At 49.8% G+C, this 21566-nt stretch overlaps 1 protein-coding gene across 1 annotated transcript in view; it reads right to left on the reverse strand.

The window, feature by feature from the left end:
- Window positions 1–21566, reverse strand: part of LOC142311164 (pendrin-like) — a 173241-nt gene that overhangs the window by 63309 nt on the left and 88366 nt on the right. Inside the window, exons 5-7 of the mRNA XM_075349343.1 lie at window positions 13558–13722; window positions 4268–4420; window positions 2564–2646 (exon numbers count right to left, since the gene is read on the reverse strand). Of these exons, the coding sequence (XP_075205458.1) occupies window positions 2564–2646; window positions 4268–4420; window positions 13558–13722 (401 nt within the window). The remainder of the gene's footprint in view (window positions 1–2563; window positions 2647–4267; window positions 4421–13557; window positions 13723–21566) is intronic.

A 21566-nucleotide genomic window follows, 5' to 3' on the forward strand; every position in this document is an offset into this window, starting at 1 on the left:
ACAGGGACAGTTGCTAAGTCCCTGAGGGACCTTGTATCTGGGACTCCCTGTTGTTGGCTGTGGACGGCCAAAGTTGTTTTCTCCTCCCCTTCTTTAATTGTGATGTTGCACATCCCCCTTCTAGATTAAGAAACTTTAAGCCACGGGAGGTTCCTTCACTCTTCGCCCTGGACTTTGCCTCAAGTCCCCCATGTACTTTGCCTCAATCCCCACATGGACTGTGCCCCATAATGGACATTGTACCCAAACCCCTTTATAGACTCTGTCCCATCCAACCCTGCACTGCATCCTTGCCATATGACTTATTTGGGGGCCGGGGATGGACGACACAATGTCCTAACCAGGTTGAAGGCAGATTGATTGTGCCTATAGACTGTTGGGGCTGCTGTTATGGTGGCCTGAGGGCCCCTGTTTGCAAAGAAATTGGACTCCCTGTTCCTAGGTTGTGTTGATCAAAAGGCAGGAGGACACCATCCATAGTCCAAGAGACACATGTAGAGTCTGTTGTTAAACCAAACAAAAAACTCATAATAAAAATGTATACTTTATTTCTATATCAATTAAAAAGGTTATATTCATGCAACCAGAGACACACATGTGCATATAGTGTTAAGCCTGCTTTACACGTTGCAATTTCGCATACGATATCGTATGCGATTTGCAACGCCCCCATGGTATGTGTGGCACGTTCAATTTGTTGAACATGCCGCACAAATGATTAACCCTACGTCACACGTACTTACCTTCAATACGACCTCGATGTGGGCGGCGAACGTCCACTTCCTGGAGTGGGAGGGACGTTCGGCGTCACATCGACGTCACGCGGCAGCCGGCCAATAGAAGCGGAGGGGCGGAGCTGAGCGGGACGTAAACATCCCGCCCACCTCCTTCCTTCCGCATTGTGGGCCGGGAGCCGCAGGACGCTGGTAAGATCTGTTCATCGTTCCCGGGGCGTCACACACTGAGATGTGTGCTACCCCGGGTACGATGAACAATCTGACGTGCAATTCTAGAGAAAGATACGATGTGTATGCGATGAACGTGTGACGCCCTGGACTACCAAGGTGGTCACAAACATAACATCTCACACACCCCCTCCCCTGGTTAGGCAACAACAGTCAAATAAAATCCTTGTTGCCGTCCTCCAAGCTTGATGTCCACACCAGGTGGGGTGGAGCCAGGCGGTTGGCCCCGCCCACCGAGGAGTTCACAGGCCTGGAGGCGGGAAAAGTTAAGCAGTCAAGTTTGGGAGGAGAGAGAGTTGGAAGTAAAGAGCGACAGGAGAGAAACTGTTGGTGTCTGGGTTGGAGCTCAGGCACGTACAGCAAGGTCGGCAGACGGTGGTGGCCGTCTGCAGGAGTTGATGCAGGTCAGCAGAACCGTAGGACCGGGGACGGGCGGTGGCCCGCCGGTACTGAGTCAGGGAGCAGATCTGTACCAAGCACAAAGGCAGGGCCATCAGACCCCGACCAGTCTAGGAGCCGCCGAAAAGGTCAAATCCGATAGTGACCGGGACCCCAGGGGTTCACTCACACCCAAGACCCGACAGAAGGCAACAGTCCACACAGTAAGGATAAAAAGCCACCGCCATAGGCTAGAGATCCAAGGGCCAGCGCCTGCGGGCAAAACGGGCTCCTTCGGTACATACACGCCGGGGAGCGGACTATAAGTGGGAAACCATCGGAGTCAATACATTCACAGCGGTGCAGGGAAAGACAGCCACCATCAACCTGTCCGTGGAGAGCAAAGACACTGCAGCCGGCTGCGGGACCCGTCCATCCAGCCATTTGGTTTACCAGAGACTCTGTGAATCTGTGCCTGAGTGAGTACCACAGTGCCATCCGGCACCGCGCCACACTAGCCCCGCAATCCCGCACCCCAGCCTTCCTGCCTCCCCGTCCACTACCGGGCCCCGGGATCACCGACCCCTACCCACGGAGGGGTTAACACCAAGCTGCTCCCTGCCATCGCTCCCGGGAGACCCGTCACCAGCAGCGGTGGTGCCCACCATCACCACGACCCGTGGGTGGCGTCACGAACTATCTCCCCAAAAACCACCCAACACCCCTTGTCACTCGGGGGCGAGGAGCGTTGCTCGAGCAGCAGTTCGAGCCACCGAGCAGCAGCAGCTCGAGCCACCGAGCAGCAGCAGCCACGGACCCGAGCGTAGCGAGCGCGGCCCCTCCGCCCGCGACAAACGTTTTACCGTTCAATCGCAATGGCACGTACCTGTCACACACTGCAATGTACCTTACGGTGCCGGATGTGCGTCACTTACGACGTGACCCCACCGACACATTGTAAGATACATTGTAGTGTGTAAAGCGGGCTTTAGATACACCAGATGGAAAGTGTATCTGTCTGTCTATAGTCTGTCGAGTCTAATGTTCAACCTCAAATTAGCCAGTGAAGTAGTCCTCATGGCTCAAATAATTATTAATAATAATTGTTTCTACCATCCAGTTTTAAAAAATTGAAGAGTTTGATCCTTAATGACCCAATAGCGCTGATTTCTTGTTGGAAATACATTGTATTCGATAATAAGAGTAATACAAAGACTCACCCACTAGGGATGCTCTTCACAATTCCAGCTCCATATTTCTCTTCAAAATTTACTCCATAAGAAATTCCTGTAGCTACTATTGTCTAAAATGAATGAACATACAGTATTTGTTATCTCTTTCCCTTCTTACTTAAGGAATAAATATATACGGTACACAAATATTGCCACTGAAGCGCCACTAGGAGTCGGAAACAAACTATTAACTGTTCTTTGAAGCCCTGCATCATGCAGACGCCACAATAAGCACAGTGTATCAGTTTACCTGACATGACTTTATTTCTGGGTCAAGAAAGAGAGGTTATGTCTGCACCTATATATACCATTATGTGCCCTGTCAACACATGATAGCCCACAACTTTAGCTCCATGATTAACATTCCTTTATTGCTTCCTTCTTCTATTTTTTGCTCTAGTTTAAAACCCTTAATGAGTGTTTTCTGTGCCAAAAACTGAAATATATGACAATCCTATAGTGGGCATCATGGAAATGTACGGCATTCATATGCGGGCCCATGAATAGGTGAGTTGGGATACCGCTGTCTCCCTCTTCCCATCCCCCTTGTTTTCTTTCTCTTTTTCTCTTTTCTTTTCCACTTCTTTACTCTTTACTTCTTCCTTCCTTCTGTGTTTTTCTGTTAGCAATTGTTTGAATTATTCCTTACTACTTACAAATATTGCCTCTTTATGATGTTTGATTCTGATAGTACTTACTTTAACCAGTTTTTAGGTGAATTTATATATTTGACTTATATACTCTACTTTTGACTATAGAACCAATGATTTGTATTGATTTGTCACAATATGTCTGCATAATATTGAACATTTATTACTATACAGTTTTTTTTTGGTTATATATAGGGACGAGATAACCCGAACTGTAAGTTGTATCCAGGGCTCAAACTCGAACTTTTCAAAAAAGCCTGCGTCCGGGTTCTGAGTTTGGGTACTGTTCGTCTGCTTTGAACAATAAAGATTAAAGTAGAAATGATGTGGATTTCTGCCTATTTTTGATAACCAGCGCAGGTAAAGCAGACAACTGCAGGGTGCAACCAAAAAAATAGAGGAGATCCCAGGCTGTTTTTTTTTTAAATGATTTATTTAAATAATTAAATAAAAAAACTGAATTGAATCCCCCCTATTTTTCAGAACCAGCCAAGGAAAAGCTGGATATCAAAAAAAGAGGGGATCCCACTGTGTTGTTTTTTTTTTAAATGATTTATTTAAATAATTAAATAAAAAATAGAGTGGGATCTCCTCTATTTTTTTAGAACCAGACAAGGTAAAGCTGACAGCTGAGGGTAGCAGCCTTCATTTGTCTGCTTTACCAATGCTGGTTATCAAAATAGGCAGAAGCCCATGCCATTTTTATAAGAAGATTTAATCCATATGTTTGCAGGGCATTTGCCCCTTTTTTCCTTCCTTTTGCAGCCCTGTAGCCCTTATTATGACTATTTTACAGCCAATTAACAACACAGAAATTTGAGTCTCCATTTACTTATATGGGGTTCATGGTCCAGGGTCATATTTGGGTTAAGTCTGGGTTCCAAACTGAACTTTTATCTAAAGTCCATCCAAACTCGGCTATCCCATACTTCCACGGGACTGCTCATCTCTAGTTATATACGTTTGCAAATAAAACTTGATTAAATTATAATATACACAATTACATTTCTGACAATTGCATTGAACGTAACATCAAACTTACCACAATAATTTCTATAGGAATCGGCACACGGAGCTTATGCTTAAATCTTTCATTGACTTCCTTTACCGCCACACATACTATAAACGCCAGAAGACCAGCAATAAAGTCACAGATGTTGGTCTTAGCAATATTCTTGAAGATATCAATTATTGTCTGAACACAAAAAAAATTGATATAAAAATGTTATATGTAAAGTTCCAACAATTTCCAATTTTGGTGAGTGACAAAATGATAAAGGTCCATGTCTCTAGGACCACTCTTGTATCATTAGTTCCATGTCCATGAATACATGCCTGATGTGTGTGATACAGGGAACAGTAAATTGGTTCACTAAATGCACTTTGCAAGTAAATGACACCATTACTTTATTGCTGGGAAGGTTTTCAACCAGATATTCTTATTATTACACCTACTACATATTTAGATAGGATCTTGGAGATGGGAATATTCCTTTAAAGAAGTTGTCCCATGAAACATAGCTCATTTTTACTTATAGATCTTGGAATATTAATAATTTCCACAATTGGATGTATTTATATAAAATGTTCCTGTGCTGAGATAATGTTATATATGTGCCCCTGCTATGTACTGTGTAATGGCTGTGTCTGACAGTACATACAGTGCTGGCCAAAAGTATTGGCACCCCTGCAATTCTGTCAGATAATACTCAGTTTCTTCCTGAAAATGATTGCAATCACAAATTCTTTGGTATTATTATCTTCATTTAATTTGTCTTCAATGAAAAAAAAAATTGTCGTCAAGCCAAATTGGATATAATTCCACACCAAACAAAAAAAAGGGGGTGGACAAAAGTATTGGCACTGTTTGAAAAATCATGTGATGCGTCTCTAATTTGTGTAATTAACAGCACCTGTAACTCACCTGTGGCACCTAACAGGTGTTGACAATAAGTAAATCACACTTGCAGCCAGTTGGCATGGATAAAAGCGGTTATCCAGCTTATTTTGCCTTTTTTTGTAATTTCACTATGGGGCTACATTGGGGCAGGTAAGTAGATAGTGACCACTTACCTGCCCTGCTGTCAGCCCCTCTTCCCAGGCTCAGATCGGTTATGTGACCGCTCCTGCCGTGATTTTGCTGCTTCTTGTGATTTCATGTCAAGAGGGGCAGGACCATGTTGACATGCAAAACAACCACTGCATGTTGCCGCCCTGCTGGGCGGGTACCATGCGTGGAGTCCCCACCCCCCCTTCCCCGCACCATCCCACATATCACAGGCAGCAGCTGATGCATGAGAGGAAGCTGAGAGATGCATACAGAGCTCGCGTCTGAGTAGCGCCAGGGAATCTGTCAGCTGCGGCCCCTGCATCGGCAGCGTTCATCAAGGGGGTTGCAGCTGACAGCACTTTATATCAGAGGACCGTTTCCCTGATGCTGCTCAGATGGGAGCTCTGTATACAGCTAATATAATGATCAGCTGCCGGCCAATCAGAGGCAGCAGCTAATCACTGGAGAAGCTGCATAGAGAACTCATTCTGCACAGTGCCCGGGAATCTGTCCTCTGATATAAAGCGCTGTCAGAAGCAGTGTAACGGGGTGCCAGGGGTGCCTCGGGGATTGTAGTCGTGGCCCCTTCTGCTAGGCTTACCCCTGGTGCCGCCGTCACTTTGGGGACAGGAGATGACTTTGTGGGGCAGAGTGTGGTGGTGCAGACGCCGTCGTCAGTTGTACAGAGACTCTGCAGACATGGATCAATTGAACCAGCAGGCATTTTTATTACGCGCTTTTTCTTCAGAGGCACAACACTTCAGATGACTTCACACTTTTTTGGCTGAGGGGAAAAACCTGCTCCTGACGTCTCCTCCAGTGGGGATGTGCCCGGCTAATGCACTTCACCTGGCTCCCACTACGGCTATCGCAGACCGGACCCACACCAGTACTGCTTCACACTTGAGGTTCCGCCTTCTCCTCTTCTCTCCGGCTTTCCTATTCACCCAGCTCCCACACTCTGCCCCTTCTCTGCTTCTTCTCTCCCGTCCCGGACTCAACTGCCTCTGACTCTAACTTTTTCCTTAACCACTCAACTTCTCCCTCCCCTTTCTGCTGCCGGCTCCTCCTTCCCTCTGCCCTGTTTCTGTGGAGACAGCCGTCCCACCCGGCCACTAGGGGAACCCCTAAAAACAGTGCAAAAAACAATAAAACATTTTTATTAAATAACATCAACATTCCGGGGAAACTGTACCTCATTGTAAGGGGTCTGCCCACCCCTTACATACCTCCCCTCTTTAAGCCTAAGCCTCCCGGCAAGGCACAAACCTAAAAACACATTCATGTAATAAAGTCATGGTAATAAAACTATAAACATGTCCACCTTAGGGCACACGCAAAGGGCGCACCAGTCCGGCGCCCGGAGTCCCGCCTGGGAGCTCCCGGTCTTAGAAGAAAGCGTGCCCGGAGGCCTTCAGTAAGCACTCCCGGTCTTTGCAGGTCTTCCGCCCGGAGGCTTTTGCAGCACTCCCGGTCTTAGATGGCAGGAACACAAAATAGCAAAGTTTCCTTTAACCACACGGATGGAGCCCCTGGCTTAGTCCAGCGTCAGGCTCCCTCCGGGCTCAGTAGCTTGAACAAATTGCAAACAGCAGAACTTCTCCGGCTCTGAACAATGCCGGTATCTAACATAAACAGGTTCACTATCTTCCGGTCACGACGGTTCACTCGGGGTGATAAGCACGTTGCCATTCCGCCCGTTGAGCCTTCACGTAGTCAGACAAGGACTGACCAGGCAACCGGCGCAGTCTCCGGAAGGGTTCATAGTTGACGGTTGGCTCCGGTGTCTCAGTCTCCGGTCTTGTCTCCTCAACCCCCGACGGGGGCGAGGGGGTCGCTGCACGGGACGGCTGGGGGCTGCCCATGACAATCACCGGGTGAGTAACCAGGCTCTGTTGGATAGCCAGCACCGCCAGGGTCCCCTTCTCTGGGTCAGGGCTCGGTCCGGTCATGACTTCAGGTGCCACTGCCAGTGTGCTTTTCGGGTGGGAAATCTCAGCCAGTACCGGTCTTTGCTGTGCACGCCGCCGGTATTGGCATTCCTCCCACTCGATTTCTTTCTGCCATTGGGCAGCCTCTTGGGTAGTGGGCGTCCGGGTCACTCCTACCGCAAATAGGCCCCGGCATCCCACCTCTCTCATGAACCGCACCTTCTCTCCCGGGTATAAAGTGTGAAGGCGTTGTGGTAGGCCCTCAGTGTTCAGGTTCACCCGGTTGTAAAAGTAATGATCACCGCTCTCTTCATCGTCGATGAAACCATAGCCCTCTTTCTGGTTGAACTTTACCACAGTTCCGACGGTACACTGTCGTTCGAATTCTTCACTCCGGGGACCGGCCATCATTTCACGGGCCACGGTCTCGGCCAGCAACCTCTCCTGTACCGGGTTGGGTTCTGGTGATGGGGACTTCCGCCGAGTCTGGGACGACGGCTGCACTGGATCCCAGAAGAAACCCCACTCGTCCTTTTCTAGCTCCCAGGCGTGTGATTCTTCCGGGGACGGAACTGTTGCGTAGGTTGAAGATCCCACCGCGACCGGCGGGGGTACCTCCGGGCACCGGTAGGGAGTTCCCAGGAGTCTGTTTCCCGACGGCAGCTGTGCCGTGTAAGTAGCTCGGACCTCGGTCGTGGTCTCTCCGGTCGCGGCGTCCCAGGTAGTAACCCAGGTAACCTTCGTGGGCCGCTCCGATCCTCCAGGCACAGCCGGTAAGTTAGGGGTGAGTCCTTCCGCAGCTGCAGCCGCAGTCGGCTTCTGGTGTCCTCTGCCCAGGCCAGTCGCGACCAACGCAGCCATCACAGCTTGCTGTCTTTCGGAGTTCTCCATCTTGCTTGCAGTCAGCGTTTCTGGTAAGGGCGTCAGGGTCAGTGGAGATGCTGGAGGAAGTGGAGGCGGGCCTACTTTTCCCGCTCTTGGGTATACTCCACCCCCAGTCTCGCACATCAGATTGACCCCTCCACGGCGGTTCTTCTTTTTTTCTGGAACACCACCCACTTCACATGTCTTCTTCAGCATCCTGGGGCCAGCACCTCCCCTCTTTGGGCGGAGTACTCCGTACTTCTTTTTCTTCACCGGCCAGCCCCAGGCTCTTCTTTTGGCGCCAATTCTTCGCGCGCTCACTGTGTTCATGAAGACGGCGGCCATCTTGCCGCCATCTTGTGCCCGGTCCAAAGCCTTAGGCACCACTTCTTCTTCCCACCATGGAATCGGGACCCTTCGCCAATAATCCGGATCCTGTGCCCTAGGCACCACTTGGTCTCCATCTTCTTGAATCGGGACCCCTTGCATATAATCCAGGTCCTGCCGACTACGCCACATGTAACGGGGTGCCAGGGGTGCCTCGGGGATTGTAGTCGTGGCCCCTTCTGCTAGGCTTACCCCTGGTGCCGCCGTCACTTTGGGGACAGGAGATGACTTGGTGGGGCAGAGTGTGGTGGTGCAGACGCCGTCGTCAGTTGTACAGAGACTCTGCAGACATGGATCAATTGAACCAGCAGGCATTTTTATTACGCGCTTTTTCTTCACAGAGGCACAACACTTCAGATGACTTCACACTTTTTTTGGCTGAGGGGAAAAACCTCTTCACCTGGCTCCCACTACGGCTATCGCAGACCGGACCCACACCAGTACTGCTTCACACTTGAGGTTCCGCCTTCTCCTCTTCTCTCCGGCTTTCCTATTCACCCAGCTCCCACACTCTGCCCCTTCTCTGCTTCTTCTCTCCCGTCCCGGACTCAACTGCCTCTGACTCTAACTTTTTCCTTAACCACTCAACTTCTCCCTCCCCTTTCTGCTGCCGGCTCCTCCTTCCCTCTGCCCTGTTTCTGTGGAGACAGCCGTCCCACCCGGCCACTAGGGGAACCCCTAAAAACAGTGCATAGAACAATAAAACATTTTTATTAAATAACATCAACATTCCGGGGAAACTGTACCTCATTGTAAGGGGTCTGCCCACCCCTTACAGCAGGACACTGAGGGAATGAGGACAGGTGAGAAGGATTTGTCTTCGTTTTTTTTCTGTGTGTGTGAAGTATGACAGAATAGGGGACACTACTACATGATGGAAGAGGAGCAGAAAAGGGGCAATTACTATAGGATGAGCAGGATGGGCACAAGGATGGGGCACAGTACAGGTTAGGGGCATTACTATACAATGAGCACAAGGATGGGCACATTACTACATTATATGTACCCATATTGTGCTGTCTTAGAGATCTGTGCTGAGCAGAATACTTACAGCCAATGGCTGGGCAGAGGGTGGGGCTAGACACTGAGGCCAGGCGATGCCAGCTCTGACTGAGGTTTGGCAACCAAGGATAGCAACATGTCAAGTTTGTTTGAGCTGCATGTAAACAAAGAGGCTACAGAGATAAAGGGATAATTGAAGAGGAACAAAAGTTAGAAAACTAAAAAAAATAATGATGGGGTGATTTATATGACAATACAGCACAGTTTAGCTTAAAACATTGTATGTCGGACAACTCTTTTAAAGTTGACTCAACCTCTGTCCTGTGTCCTTGTGTGTACCACATTGAGCATGGAGAAAAGAAAGAAGACCAAAGAACTGTCTGAGGACTTGAGAATCCAAATTGTGAGGAAGCATGAGCAATCTCAAGGATACAAATCCATCTCCAAAGACCTGAAAGTTCCTGTGTCTACGGTGTGCAGTGTCATCAAGAAGTTTAAAGCCCATGGCACTGTGGCTAACCTCCCTAGATGTGGAAGGAAAAGAAAAATTGACGAGAGATTTCAACGCAAGATTGTGTGGATGGTGGATAAAGAACCTCGACTAACATCCAAACATGTTCAAGCTGCCCTGCAGTCCGAGGGTACAACAGTGTCAACCCGTACTATCCGTCGGCGTCTGAATGAAAAGGGACTGTATGGTAGGCTACCCAGGAAGACTCCACTTCTTACTCCGAGACATAAAAAAGCCAGGCTGGAGTTTGCCAAAACTTACCTGAGAAAGCCTAAAACGTTTTCGAAGAATGTTCTCTGGTCAGATGAGACAAAAGTAGAGCTTTTTGGGAAAAGCCATCAACATAGAGTTTACAGGAAAAAAAGAGGCATTCTAAGAAAAGAACACGGTCCCTACAGTCAAACATGGCGGAGGTTCCCTGATGTTTTGGGGTTGCTTTGCTGCCTCTGGCACTGGACTGCTTGACCGTGTGCATGACATTATGAAGTCTGAAGACTACCAACAAATTTTGCAGCATAATGTAGGGCCCAGTGTGAGAAAGCTGGGTCTCCCTCAGAGGTCATGGGTCTTCCAGCAGGACAATGACCCAAAACACACTTCAAAAAGCAGTAGAAAATGGTTTGATAGAAAGTACTGCAGCCTACTAAAGTGGTCAGCAATGAGTCCAGACCTGAATCCCATAGAACACCTGTGGAGAGATATCAAAATGGCAGTTTGGAGAAGGCACCCTTCAAATCTCAGGGACCTGGAGCAGTTTGCCAAAGAAGAATGGTCTAAAATTCCAGCAGAGCATTGTAAGAAACTCATTGATGGTTACCGAAGCGGTTGTTCGCAGTTATTTTGGCTAAAGGTTGTGCAACCAAGTATTAGGCTAAGGGTGCCAATACTTTTGTCTGGCCCATTTTTGGAGTTTTGTGTGAAAAGATCAATGATTTGATTTTTGTTTCATTCTCTTTTGTGTTTTTTCATTGCAAGCAAAATAAATGAAGTTAATAATACCAAAGAATTTCGTGATTGCAATCATTTTTAGGAAGAAACGGAGTATTACCTGACAGAATTGCAGGGGTGCCAATACTTTTGGCCAGCACTGTATATATGAGGCTGTCCATTACAGGCCAGGAGACCTGTGTGAAGTCTGTGTATCGCAGCCTGTACTCGGACTATGATAAGCAGGACATACGGAAGTGGCAGCCCACAGACCACAAATAAGAGCTCAGATTCATCTCTTCTTCTATCCTCATATAACTTCCTTGAATGGTACTGTACTGTATATGACAAAATGAAGCTTGACGTTTCGCAGTCACCAATGGCTTCTTCTTGGTAGTTGCAAAATGATGAGCTCAATGTCAGAGTATTTTAATATGCAAAGAAGTTCTAATAAGAATATTACAAAGACCAGAGGAGTTGGGATCTCCATTGCCCAACCTGCCGACTGTCTCAGTATAACAAGAGATGAGAAAATCCGGGGTGAGCTCACACTCTGATAAGCCATTTTTTATTTTGGATCTTGTACCTCTGCATTGTGTATGTACCAAACTATCAGGTGCCAGGTTCATTGTCTTTTCTATTTTTCAACTAAGTGTTTTCTGCATATATTATAACAGTGGTATTATTTTTATTTATGTAAAAGCTTTATAATTGGGAGACTAAATGTATAGACAAATGTTGGCTATTTTCACTTAAGATGTTTTCCTGACATAAAGAGTTAAAGGATTATTCCAATTGCCAAGATCGTATGCTGTAGTAAGTATTATAATAATAATAATAATAATAATAATAATAATAGCAATTACCTCCCATTAGGAATGCAGTATAGTTCTCCTGATTCACTACGTCGCTTACTTCATATTGCATTGCAGGACCTTAGGTATCCATGAAGATAAGGGAGAGTCCAGCTCACCAAGGACTGACCTGCTGGCTGCAATCAGGGATCCTGCGCAAGGAATGAGGCTCGGCAGCCATCCAATTGAAAATAGAAAGAGAGGTTTCCAGCGCCAGGAATAGATTAAAAATCCTTTTTATTGAAAATAAGGTAATAAAAATCCAGCAGATACCATAATGGATGTCAGAAAGATGGCAGAACAACGCGTTTCGACGCTTCAGGTCTTAGTCATGTTCTGAACATGACTAAGACCTGAAGCGTCGAAACGCGTTGTTCTGCCATCTTTCTGACATCTATTATGGTATCTGCTGGATTTTTATTACCTTATTTTCAATAAAAAGGATTTTTAATCTATTCCTGGCGCTGGAAACCTCTCTTTCTATTTTCAATTAGGTATCCATGGTTACGACCACGCATATAGACACAGATAATTAGTTGCTAGTGGTCGTAACCATGGATACCTAAGGTCCTACAATACCCTGCACATGAGGTAAGTAACATAGAGAATCAGAAGAACTATATTACATTTCTAATTTAAGTTATTTGCTAATATTAATATTATTACACCTACTACATATTGGGATAGGATTTTGTTGATGGGAATACCTCTCTAAGAAAGGTTTTTCCAAAGGCAGTATCTGCGCTGCAGCAAAGCACAGTCATGGTCATGCACACTATGAAGCTGGGTGTATGCGTCCCAGCTTAAGAGAGGTCTACTGCACATGACCGGACATAACGGACTAAACCCGGCATCGGAGGTGGTGACAACAGACAAGTAAAGGGGGCTTTACACGCTGCGACATCGCTAATGCGGAGTCGTTGGGGTCACGGAATTTGTGACGCACATCCAGCCGCATTAGCGATGCCGTTGCGTGTGACACCGATAAGCGATTTTGCATCGTTGCAAAAACGTGCAAAATCGCTAATCGGCGACATGGGGGTCCATTCTTAAAAATCGTTACTGCAGCAGTAATGAAGTTGTTCCTCGTTCCTGCGGCAGCACACATCGCTCCGTGTGACACTGCAGGAACGAGGAAGCTCCCCTTACCTGCCTCCCGGCCGCTATGCAGAAGGAAGGAGGTGGGCGGAATGTTATCTCGCTCATCTCCGCCCCTCCGCTGCTATTGGGCGGCGGTTCAGTGACGCTTCAGTGATGTCGCTGTGACGCCGCACGGACCGCCCCCCTAGAAAGGAGGCGGTTCGCCGGTCACAGCGACGTCGCCGGACAGGTAAGTATGTGTAACGGCTCTGGGCGATGTTGTGCGGCATGGGCAGCGATTTCCCCGTGTCGCGCAACAGATGGGGGCGGGTACCCACACTAGCGATATCGGGACCGATATCGCAGTGTGTAAAGTAGCCTTAAGTGTGCGCTTCCATACTGATGACGCTGGGCATTGAATAGCATGTTAGCATGCCCACAGGGGTGTGCTAACATGCTAAGAGGGCGGACTAGTCGGGGAGTATAATGCCCTTGGGACTAGTCCTTGCGCTCATTAGCATATGATAAAAGAACTTTAGAAATACTTTTTCTAAAGATCCCTTTATCTATGCTAGTGTATACAGGGACGGTTAGGCAGGGATTAGCAATATGCACCCAGAACTGCTCGTGGTCCGGGGGGCATATTGCACTGGACAGGTTAACTTTAAATTGTTAAATACACAACAGATGCTTACAGATTTGCAAGTTACCTTTTCTGGTACTTACATATATTATTGACAATATTCCATTGTAGTTGTCCGTTGGGACGTTAAGAAGTTGCTTAATTTGTGACACAAGAACCTGAAAAGCTGCAGCAGTCGTAAATCCTCCAACCAGTGGTTCTCCAAGATATCTGACAATAAAACCAATCTGAAGGACACCAAGAGCCAACTGCAGAAGCAAGGTAGATATCATGTATTAGCGTATGGAAAGAAAATATTGTCTTTAACCCTTGTCTGGTACTATGGGGTCAACGTGATTGGTACAGCTATTGATTTGTTTTCATGGTTCCAGACAAGGGTTAAAGTGCAACATGCTCAATGTCAGCAATGGAGAAGTGAAAATTGCTGAGTGGTCAAACACTCAGATCTAAAGGACATTTCTATTATATTCTGTTGATAAGTTATGACAATCCCACTTGGATCCACCCCTTTACCTCCAGTCCAGACATATTTTTCTCTTCCTTTGAATGGTATGGTATCAATATAACTGTCATAGGAGTTTTTCTTTGCATATAGAATAAGCTTGACGTGTTGGAGCTGCTCGAAGACTGAAGCTGAGGTACATTATCAACACACAAGTCTACTCTGGTATTCTAATTAATATACTAATGAGCTAAATTTGAAACCAGAGATATGGACAGTTTCAGGGACTAATTTGAGGAACTCCCAATAGAGTATGTGTCGCGGGCGGAGGAGGGGACGCTGCGCTCTCCCACTGCTCGGGTCCGGCTGCCGCTGCTCTGCGGCTGCTGCTGCTCGGTGGCTCGAGCGATGGGCCGGATCCCGGGGACTCGAGCGGCGCTCCTCGCCCGTGAGTGAAAAGGGGTGGTTTGGTTTTGGGGATATTGTCCGTGACGCCACCCACGGTTGTGGTGATTGTGTGGACACCACCGCTGCTCTGGACGGGGATCCCGGGAGCGGTGACAGGGAGCAGCTTTAGTTGTTAATCCTCCCCTCCGTGGGTAAGGGGTTGGTTGTCCCGGGGCCCGTTGATGGGGTACGGAAGGATGACAGGCGGGTTGCGGGGCCTGTTGAGGTGCAGGGTCGCAGAGGCAGCGCTGTGCCGCACGGCACGGAGGTACTCACTCAGCCCAATGATGATGACACAGTTCACGGTAAAACAAACGGCTGGATGGACGGGTCCCTCGGATGGCTGCGGTGTTGTTGTTCCCTGCAGGTTAGCGGTGACTGTCTTTTCCCTGCACCTACTCTGTCTGTACGGTTTCGATGGGTTTCCACCGGTAACCCGCTCCCCGACTTGGATATGGGCCGGAGGAGCCCCTTTTGCCCGCAGGCGCTGGCGGAGAAACGGTTGCCTTGGCGGTGGCGGTGTCTCTCTCACTGGGTTGGACTGTTGCCTTCTGTCGGGACTTGACTGTTTGGAAACCCGGAGGTCCCCTTCACTAACGGATTCGGCAACTTCACGGCGTCTCCTAGCCTTGCCGGGGTCCGAAAGGCCCCTGCCACTGGTGCTGGCTTCTCTTTGTGTACCGGTCCGGTACCGCCGGGCCACCACCCGTCCACGGTCCTTACGGTAGACTCCAATCGTCCACTCCTGCAGACGGTCACCACCATCTGCCAACCTTGCTGTCTCGCCCGGGCCACACACCCGGACGCTCTTCAGACTGTTTGTTTGCTCTAGTACCACTTCACTTCCTCACTCCTCCAACTCCTGAACTAAACTCTCCACTTCGCCTCCTTCCACTTCCTCCTCCAAACTAGACTTGTCTGTTTTCCCGCCTCCAGGACTGCGAACTCCTCGGTGGGTGGAGACCAACCGCCTGGCTCCACCCCCTGGTGTGGACATCAGCCCCTGGAGGAAGGCAACAAGGGTTTTGTCTGACCTTGATGTGCCTGCTGGGACTGTGGGGTGTGTTGGTGTTGTTCTCTGTGGCCCCTGGCTTGTCCAGGGCGACACATTCCCCCTTAGTTTAATGCAGACCGTCCTCGGGCTGCCCGTCCAACACCGGTTTTATTTTCACCAACTGGAAAATATGAAAAAGGTAAAAACGGTAACAGACATACAATTATATTAACATCCTCCCACATCGGGAGGTACTCTTACTTAAACGTTACGGTAACGGTTACGGCTTCCGCTCTCACCCACCCAAGCAACCTGGCCCGGATGCTGCCCCTAAGCAAATGGGCAGCACCCCTTGACCCCAGTCCTGCACAAGTTGCCCGAGCGGGTTTTGCCTTTTCAAGGGACCCACATCCACGGGGAACCCCTGGAACCCCCAGAGGGTAGCCACCGGTTCCGGTGGTGGCTGGGCCCCAGCCTGCTCCACTGCGGGCCCTCCCTCCAATCTGCCTCTCCAGAGGCGGCAACGGTAGGAGCCATAACAAACATTTTTATTTACATGCCACTAAGTTTGTAGTTGCCCTGCAAGTTCTCGGGCCTGTTCGTAGTAGTTTCTACGCAAAATGAGGGGTCCCAACGGGGACCAGTTGCCGGCTACGACCGGTTCCAAATCAAGTTGCAATCAGGTGACTTTCCACGGTTTCATTGACTTATCATTCTCATCTTTAAAACTTTCAAAAACTTTAAAACTTTTAAACAGTGCTTTCAACACACAATGTTCATGGTCCCAACGGGGACGGTGCAACGGTACTCCACTGCCCTTACGGTGCACTTTCGTCCTCCCCACCCGGCTCTGGGTGGAAGAACACGGGCACCAGCCCCTCCAGCGCATTGCAGGCGCGGCGAGGAAGGGCCGCCCGATACCCGTTATTTCCCCTCCGGGGGATGTAAGTGGCCTCTATGTCATGCAGAGCGACGACTCCTTCATCTTCTTCCGAAACGGGCTCGGTGTCAGGCCCGGAATCGCTATCGTCCGTCCCTGCACCAGGCGGGTTGCCGCCAGCTGCCGCGGCTTCCAGGCTCGCCACTCTCTCGACCACTGTTACGAAGGGGTGTACGCCCGACGGGCCAGGCGCAGCGCGGTGCACGGGCAAGGAGGACGGAGGCGGCATGGGGGCCAGGGGTAGACCGGGTCCCTTAGCCGCAACGGCCGGTCTCTCGGGGACACAGGGGCGTGGGTCACTCACCAGCTCCTCCATCATGGCCTCCATTCCATACACCCATGCAACTGCAGCTACCTCCTCCACCTCCGCGGTCCACTGCTCCATCAGCCTACAGATCTGGCTCCGGTAGTGTCGGCAGATCCCTGCCGTTCGGGCCCTCAGCCATGCCGCTGTCCCGGGCACTGTCTCGGTAGCCTCCGCATAACTAGGTGGAGCGGACATTCCATGCAGGGGTCAGCGGATCGTGGGGTCCCGGCGTCCCTATCTGTATAGCCGCGAGCTACATGCGGCCAGACGCCATTTCGTCCCCCTTAGTTTCTTTCCGGCCCCTCCTCTATCGGGGCGGGGTCTTGGCCTTCGCGCCTCCACTACTCGAGGAGACGCTCGAGCGGGAACTATTCGCGCCCAAGATGGCGGCTTTTCAAATTTTCCGGCCGGACACCTCCGGCGGTAACAAGGCGCACCTCTACCCAACGGCAGAGCGGTAAGATCCTGTTCGTGACGCCAAGTTGTCGCGGGCGGAGGAGGGGACGCTGCGCTCTCCCACTGCTTGGGTCCGGCTGCCGCTGCTCTGCGGCTGCTGCTGCTCGGTGGCTCGAGCGATGGGCCGGATCCCGGGGACTCGAGCGGCGCTCCTCGCCCGTGAAAAGGGGTGGTTTGGTTTTGGGGATATTGTCCATGACGCCACCCACGGTTGTGGTGATTGTGTGGACACCACCGCTGCTCTGGACGGGGATCCCGGGAGCGGTGACAGGGAGCAGCTTTGGTTGTTAATACTCCCCTCCGTGGGTAGGGGGTTGGTTGTCCCGGGGCCCGTTGATGGGGTAGGGATGGATGACAGGCGGGTTGCGGGGCCTGTTGAGGTGCAGGGTCGCAGGGGCAGCTCTGTGCTGCACGGCATGGAGGTACTCACTCAGCCCAATGATGATGACACAGTTCACGGTAAAACAAACGGCTGGATGGGTGGGTCCCTCGGATGGCTGCGGTGTCGTTGTTCCCTGCAGGTTAGCGGTGACTGTCTTTTCCCTGCACCTACTCTGTCTGTACGGTTTCGATGGGTTCCCACCGGTAACCCGCTCCCCGACTTGGATATGGGCCGGAGGAGCCCCTTTTGTCCGCAGGCGCTGGCCCTGGCCCTGAGAAACGGTTGCCTTGGCGGTGGCGGTGTCTCTCTCACTGGGTTGGACTGTTGCCTTCTGTCGGGACTTGACTGTTTGGAAACCCGGAGGTCCCCTTCACTAACGGATTCGGCAACTTCACGGCGACTCCTACCCTTGCCGGGGTCCGAAAGGCCCCTGCCACTGGTGCTGGCTTCTCTTTGTGTACCGGTCCGGTACCGCTGGGCCACCACCCGTCTACGGTCCTTACGGTAGACTCCAATCAACCACTCCTGCAGACGGTCACCACCGTCTGCCAACCTTGCTGTCTCGCCCGGGCCACACACCCGGACGCTCTTCAGACTGTTTGTTTGCTCTAGTACCACTTCACTTCCTCACTCCTCCAACTCCTGAACTAAACTCTCCACTTCGCCTCCTTCCACTTCCTCCTCCAAACTAGACTTGTCTGTTTTCCCGCCTCCAGGACTGCGAACTCCTTGGTGGGTGGAGACCAACCGCCTGGCTCCAACCCCTGGTGTGGACATCAACCCCTGGAGGAAGGCAACAAGGGTTTTGTCTGACCTTGATGTGCCTGCTGGGAGTGTGGGGTGTGTTGGTGTTTCTTCTCTGTGGCCCCTGGCTTGTCCAGGGCGACACATATGGACATAAGAAAAGAATGCACTGGATGACCCCAGAACCCCAGATGTGTGTGTGTGTGTGTGTGTATGTGTGTTTGTGTGTGTGTTTGTGTGTGTTTATTTATATATATATATATATATATATATATATATATATATGTATATGCAGTACCAACCAAAAGTTTGGACGCACCTTCCCATTCAAAGAGTTTTCTTTATTTTCATGACTCTGAAAATTGTAGATTCACATTGAAGGCATCAAAACTATGAATTAACACATGTGGAATGAAATACTTAACAAAAAAGTGTGAAACAACTGAAAATATGTCCTATATTCTAGGTTCTTCAAAGTAGCCACCTTTTGCTTGATTACTGCTTTACACACTCTTGGCATTCTCTTGATGAGCTTCAAGAGGTAGTCACCGGAAATGGTCTTCCAACAGTCTTGAAGGAGTTCCCAGAGATGCTTAGCACTTGTTGGCCCTTTTGCCTTCACTCTGCGGTCCAGCTCACCCCAAACCATCTCGATTGAGTTCAGGTCTGGTGACTGTGGAGGCCAAGTCATCTGGCGTAGCACCCCATCACTATCCTTCTTAGTCAAATAGCCCTTACACAGCCTGGAGGTGTGTTTGGGGTCATTGTCCTGTTGAAAAATAAGAGATGGTCCAACTAAACGCAAACCGGATGGAATAGCATGCCGCTGCAAGATGCTGTGGTAGCCATGCTAGTTCAGTATGCCTTCAATTTTGAATAAATCCCCAACAATGTTACCAGCAAAGCACCCCCACACCATCACACCTCCTCCCCCATGCTTCACGGTGGGTCCATCTGTTCACCTTTTCTGCGTCACACAAAGACATGGTGGTTGGATCCAAAGATCTCAAATTTGGACTCATCAGACCAAAGCACAGATTTCCACTGGTTCAATGTCCATTCCTTGTGTTCTTTAGCCCAAGCAGGTCTCTTCTGCTTGTTGTCTGTCCTTAGCAGTGGTTTCCTAGCAGCTATTTTACCATGAAGGCCTGCTGCACAAAGTTTCCTCTTAAAAGTTGTTCTAGAGATGTGTCTGCTGCTAAAACTCTGTGTGGAATTGACCTCTTCTCTAATCTGAGCTGCTGTTAACCTGCTATTTCTGAGGCTGGTGACTTGGATAAACGTATCCTCCACAGCAGATGTGACTCTTGGTCTTCCTTTCCTGGGGCGGTCCTCATGTGAGCCAGTTTTTTTTGTAGCGTTTGATGGATTTTGCCACTGCACTTGGGAACACTTTAAAAGTTTTCCCAATTTTTTGGACTTACTGACCTTCATTTCTTAAAGTAATGATGGCCACTTGTTTTTCTTTACTTAGCTGCTTTTTTCTTGCCATAATACAAATTCTAATAGTCTATTCAGTAGGACTATTGTCGCAGGCGGGGGCCAGTTCTCCGTCGCGGGGGGCTGCTCAGGGAGATCACGCTCGGGTCCGGGGCCTTCTCTCTGGTGGCTCGAGTCGGCCGGACCTGGGGCTCGAGCAGCGCTCCTCGCCCACAAGTGAAAAGGGGGGTTGGATTGGTGATCGGGTGGGTGCGCGGCCGGGGCTGCTGTGGAGATTGTTCGTGACGCCACCCACGGGTTGTGGTGACGTGGGCACCACCGCTGCGGTAAAGGTGAGGGACTCCCGGGAGCGGTGTAATGGCGCAGCTCTGGTGTTAACCCCTCCGTGGGTAGGGGCGGTGTGTCCCGGGGCCCGGTGTTTGGGACAGGCGATGTTGGGGGTCGCGGTGCAAAGGGGCTGTGCTGCGGTGCCGTGCCATGCCCGGGTGGCACTGTTGTACTCACAATTGATTGCACTCAGAGTCACTGGTAAACCAAAGTTCGGGTATGGTCGGGGTCCCGCAGCCGGCTGCCTGTGTCCCTTGTGAAGTTGGTGATGGTCCCTTTCCCTTGCACCTTTTGTTCTGTTTGGCTCCCCTGCCTTGACAGTGGTAGCCCGCTCCCCAGCGTTTAGCTGCCGGAGGAGCCTCAGTTGCCCGCAGGCGCCGGCCTGTCGGGTGTTTGGCCCTTGGCAGTGGCACTCACTCGGTATCGGTGGGCTTTTGCCTTCTTTCGGGACTTGGGTGTGGATGAACCCTTGAGGTCCAGCCAGCAATCAGTTAATTCGCCTACACTCAGTGTTTCTAAGCTAGGACGGGGTCTGAGTACCCGGCTGTTGGTGCTCTGGTAAACGGTTGACTCCCCGGTTCAGGTCCGGCGGGTTCCAACCCTGACCCGGTCCCTACGGTTCCTCCGGTCGTGTACCGGTACTCCTGCAGGCGGCCACCACCGTCTGCCTGCCTGACATTTCGGGGATCCCAGGCTCCAACCCGGGTCCATGACAGCTTTCTCCTCCACACCTCCTGTCACTTTCACTGTCACTCTGAACTCCCTCCGTTTACATCCTGCCTTAGGACAGTAGTCTCCTCGGTGGGCGTGCCTTTCCACCTGGCTCCGCCCCCCTGGTGCGCCCTACCTGCCCTGAGGGAGGCATCAGGTCTCCCTTTTGGGTGACGGGTATTTCCTCACAAGGGATGGGGGAGTGGGAGTGTGTGTGTGTGTGTGTGTGTGTTACCTGTGACCCCTGGGGGCCAGGGCGTCAGACTATCAGCTGTGTATCCACCAGACTTCTGCATAACACAACTGATGGTCCCAACCCCATTTGTAAGGCAAGAAATCCCACTTATTAAACCTGACAGGGCACACCTGTGAAGTGAAATCCATTTCCAGGGACTACCTCTTGAAGCTCACCAAGAGAATGCCAAGAGTGTGCAAAGCAGTAATCAAAGCAAAAGGTAGGTACTTTGAAGAAGCTAGATTATAAGACATATTTTTAGTTGTTTTACACTTTTTTGTTAAGTATTTTATTCCACATGTGTTATTTCATAGTTTTGATGCCTTCAATGTGAATCTACAATTTTCAGAGACATGAAAATAAAGAAAATTCTTTGAATGAGAAGGTGTGTCCAAACTTTTGGTCGGTAGTGTATATATACAGTGCCTACAAGTAGTATTCAACCCCCTGCAGATTTAGCAGGTTTGATAAGATGCAAATAAGTTAGAGCCTGCAAACTTCAAACAAGAGCAGGATTTATTAACAGATGCATAAATCTTACAAACCAACAAGTTATGTTGCTCAGTTAAATTTTAATAAATTTTCAACATAAAAGTGTGGGTCAATTATTATTCAACCCCTAGGTTTAATATTTTGTGGAATAACCCTTGTTTGCATTTACAGCTAA

This window comes from Anomaloglossus baeobatrachus, chromosome 5 (assembly GCF_048569485.1).
Source record: "Anomaloglossus baeobatrachus isolate aAnoBae1 chromosome 5, aAnoBae1.hap1, whole genome shotgun sequence".
NCBI classification, from domain to species: Eukaryota; Metazoa; Chordata; class Amphibia; order Anura; family Aromobatidae; genus Anomaloglossus; species Anomaloglossus baeobatrachus.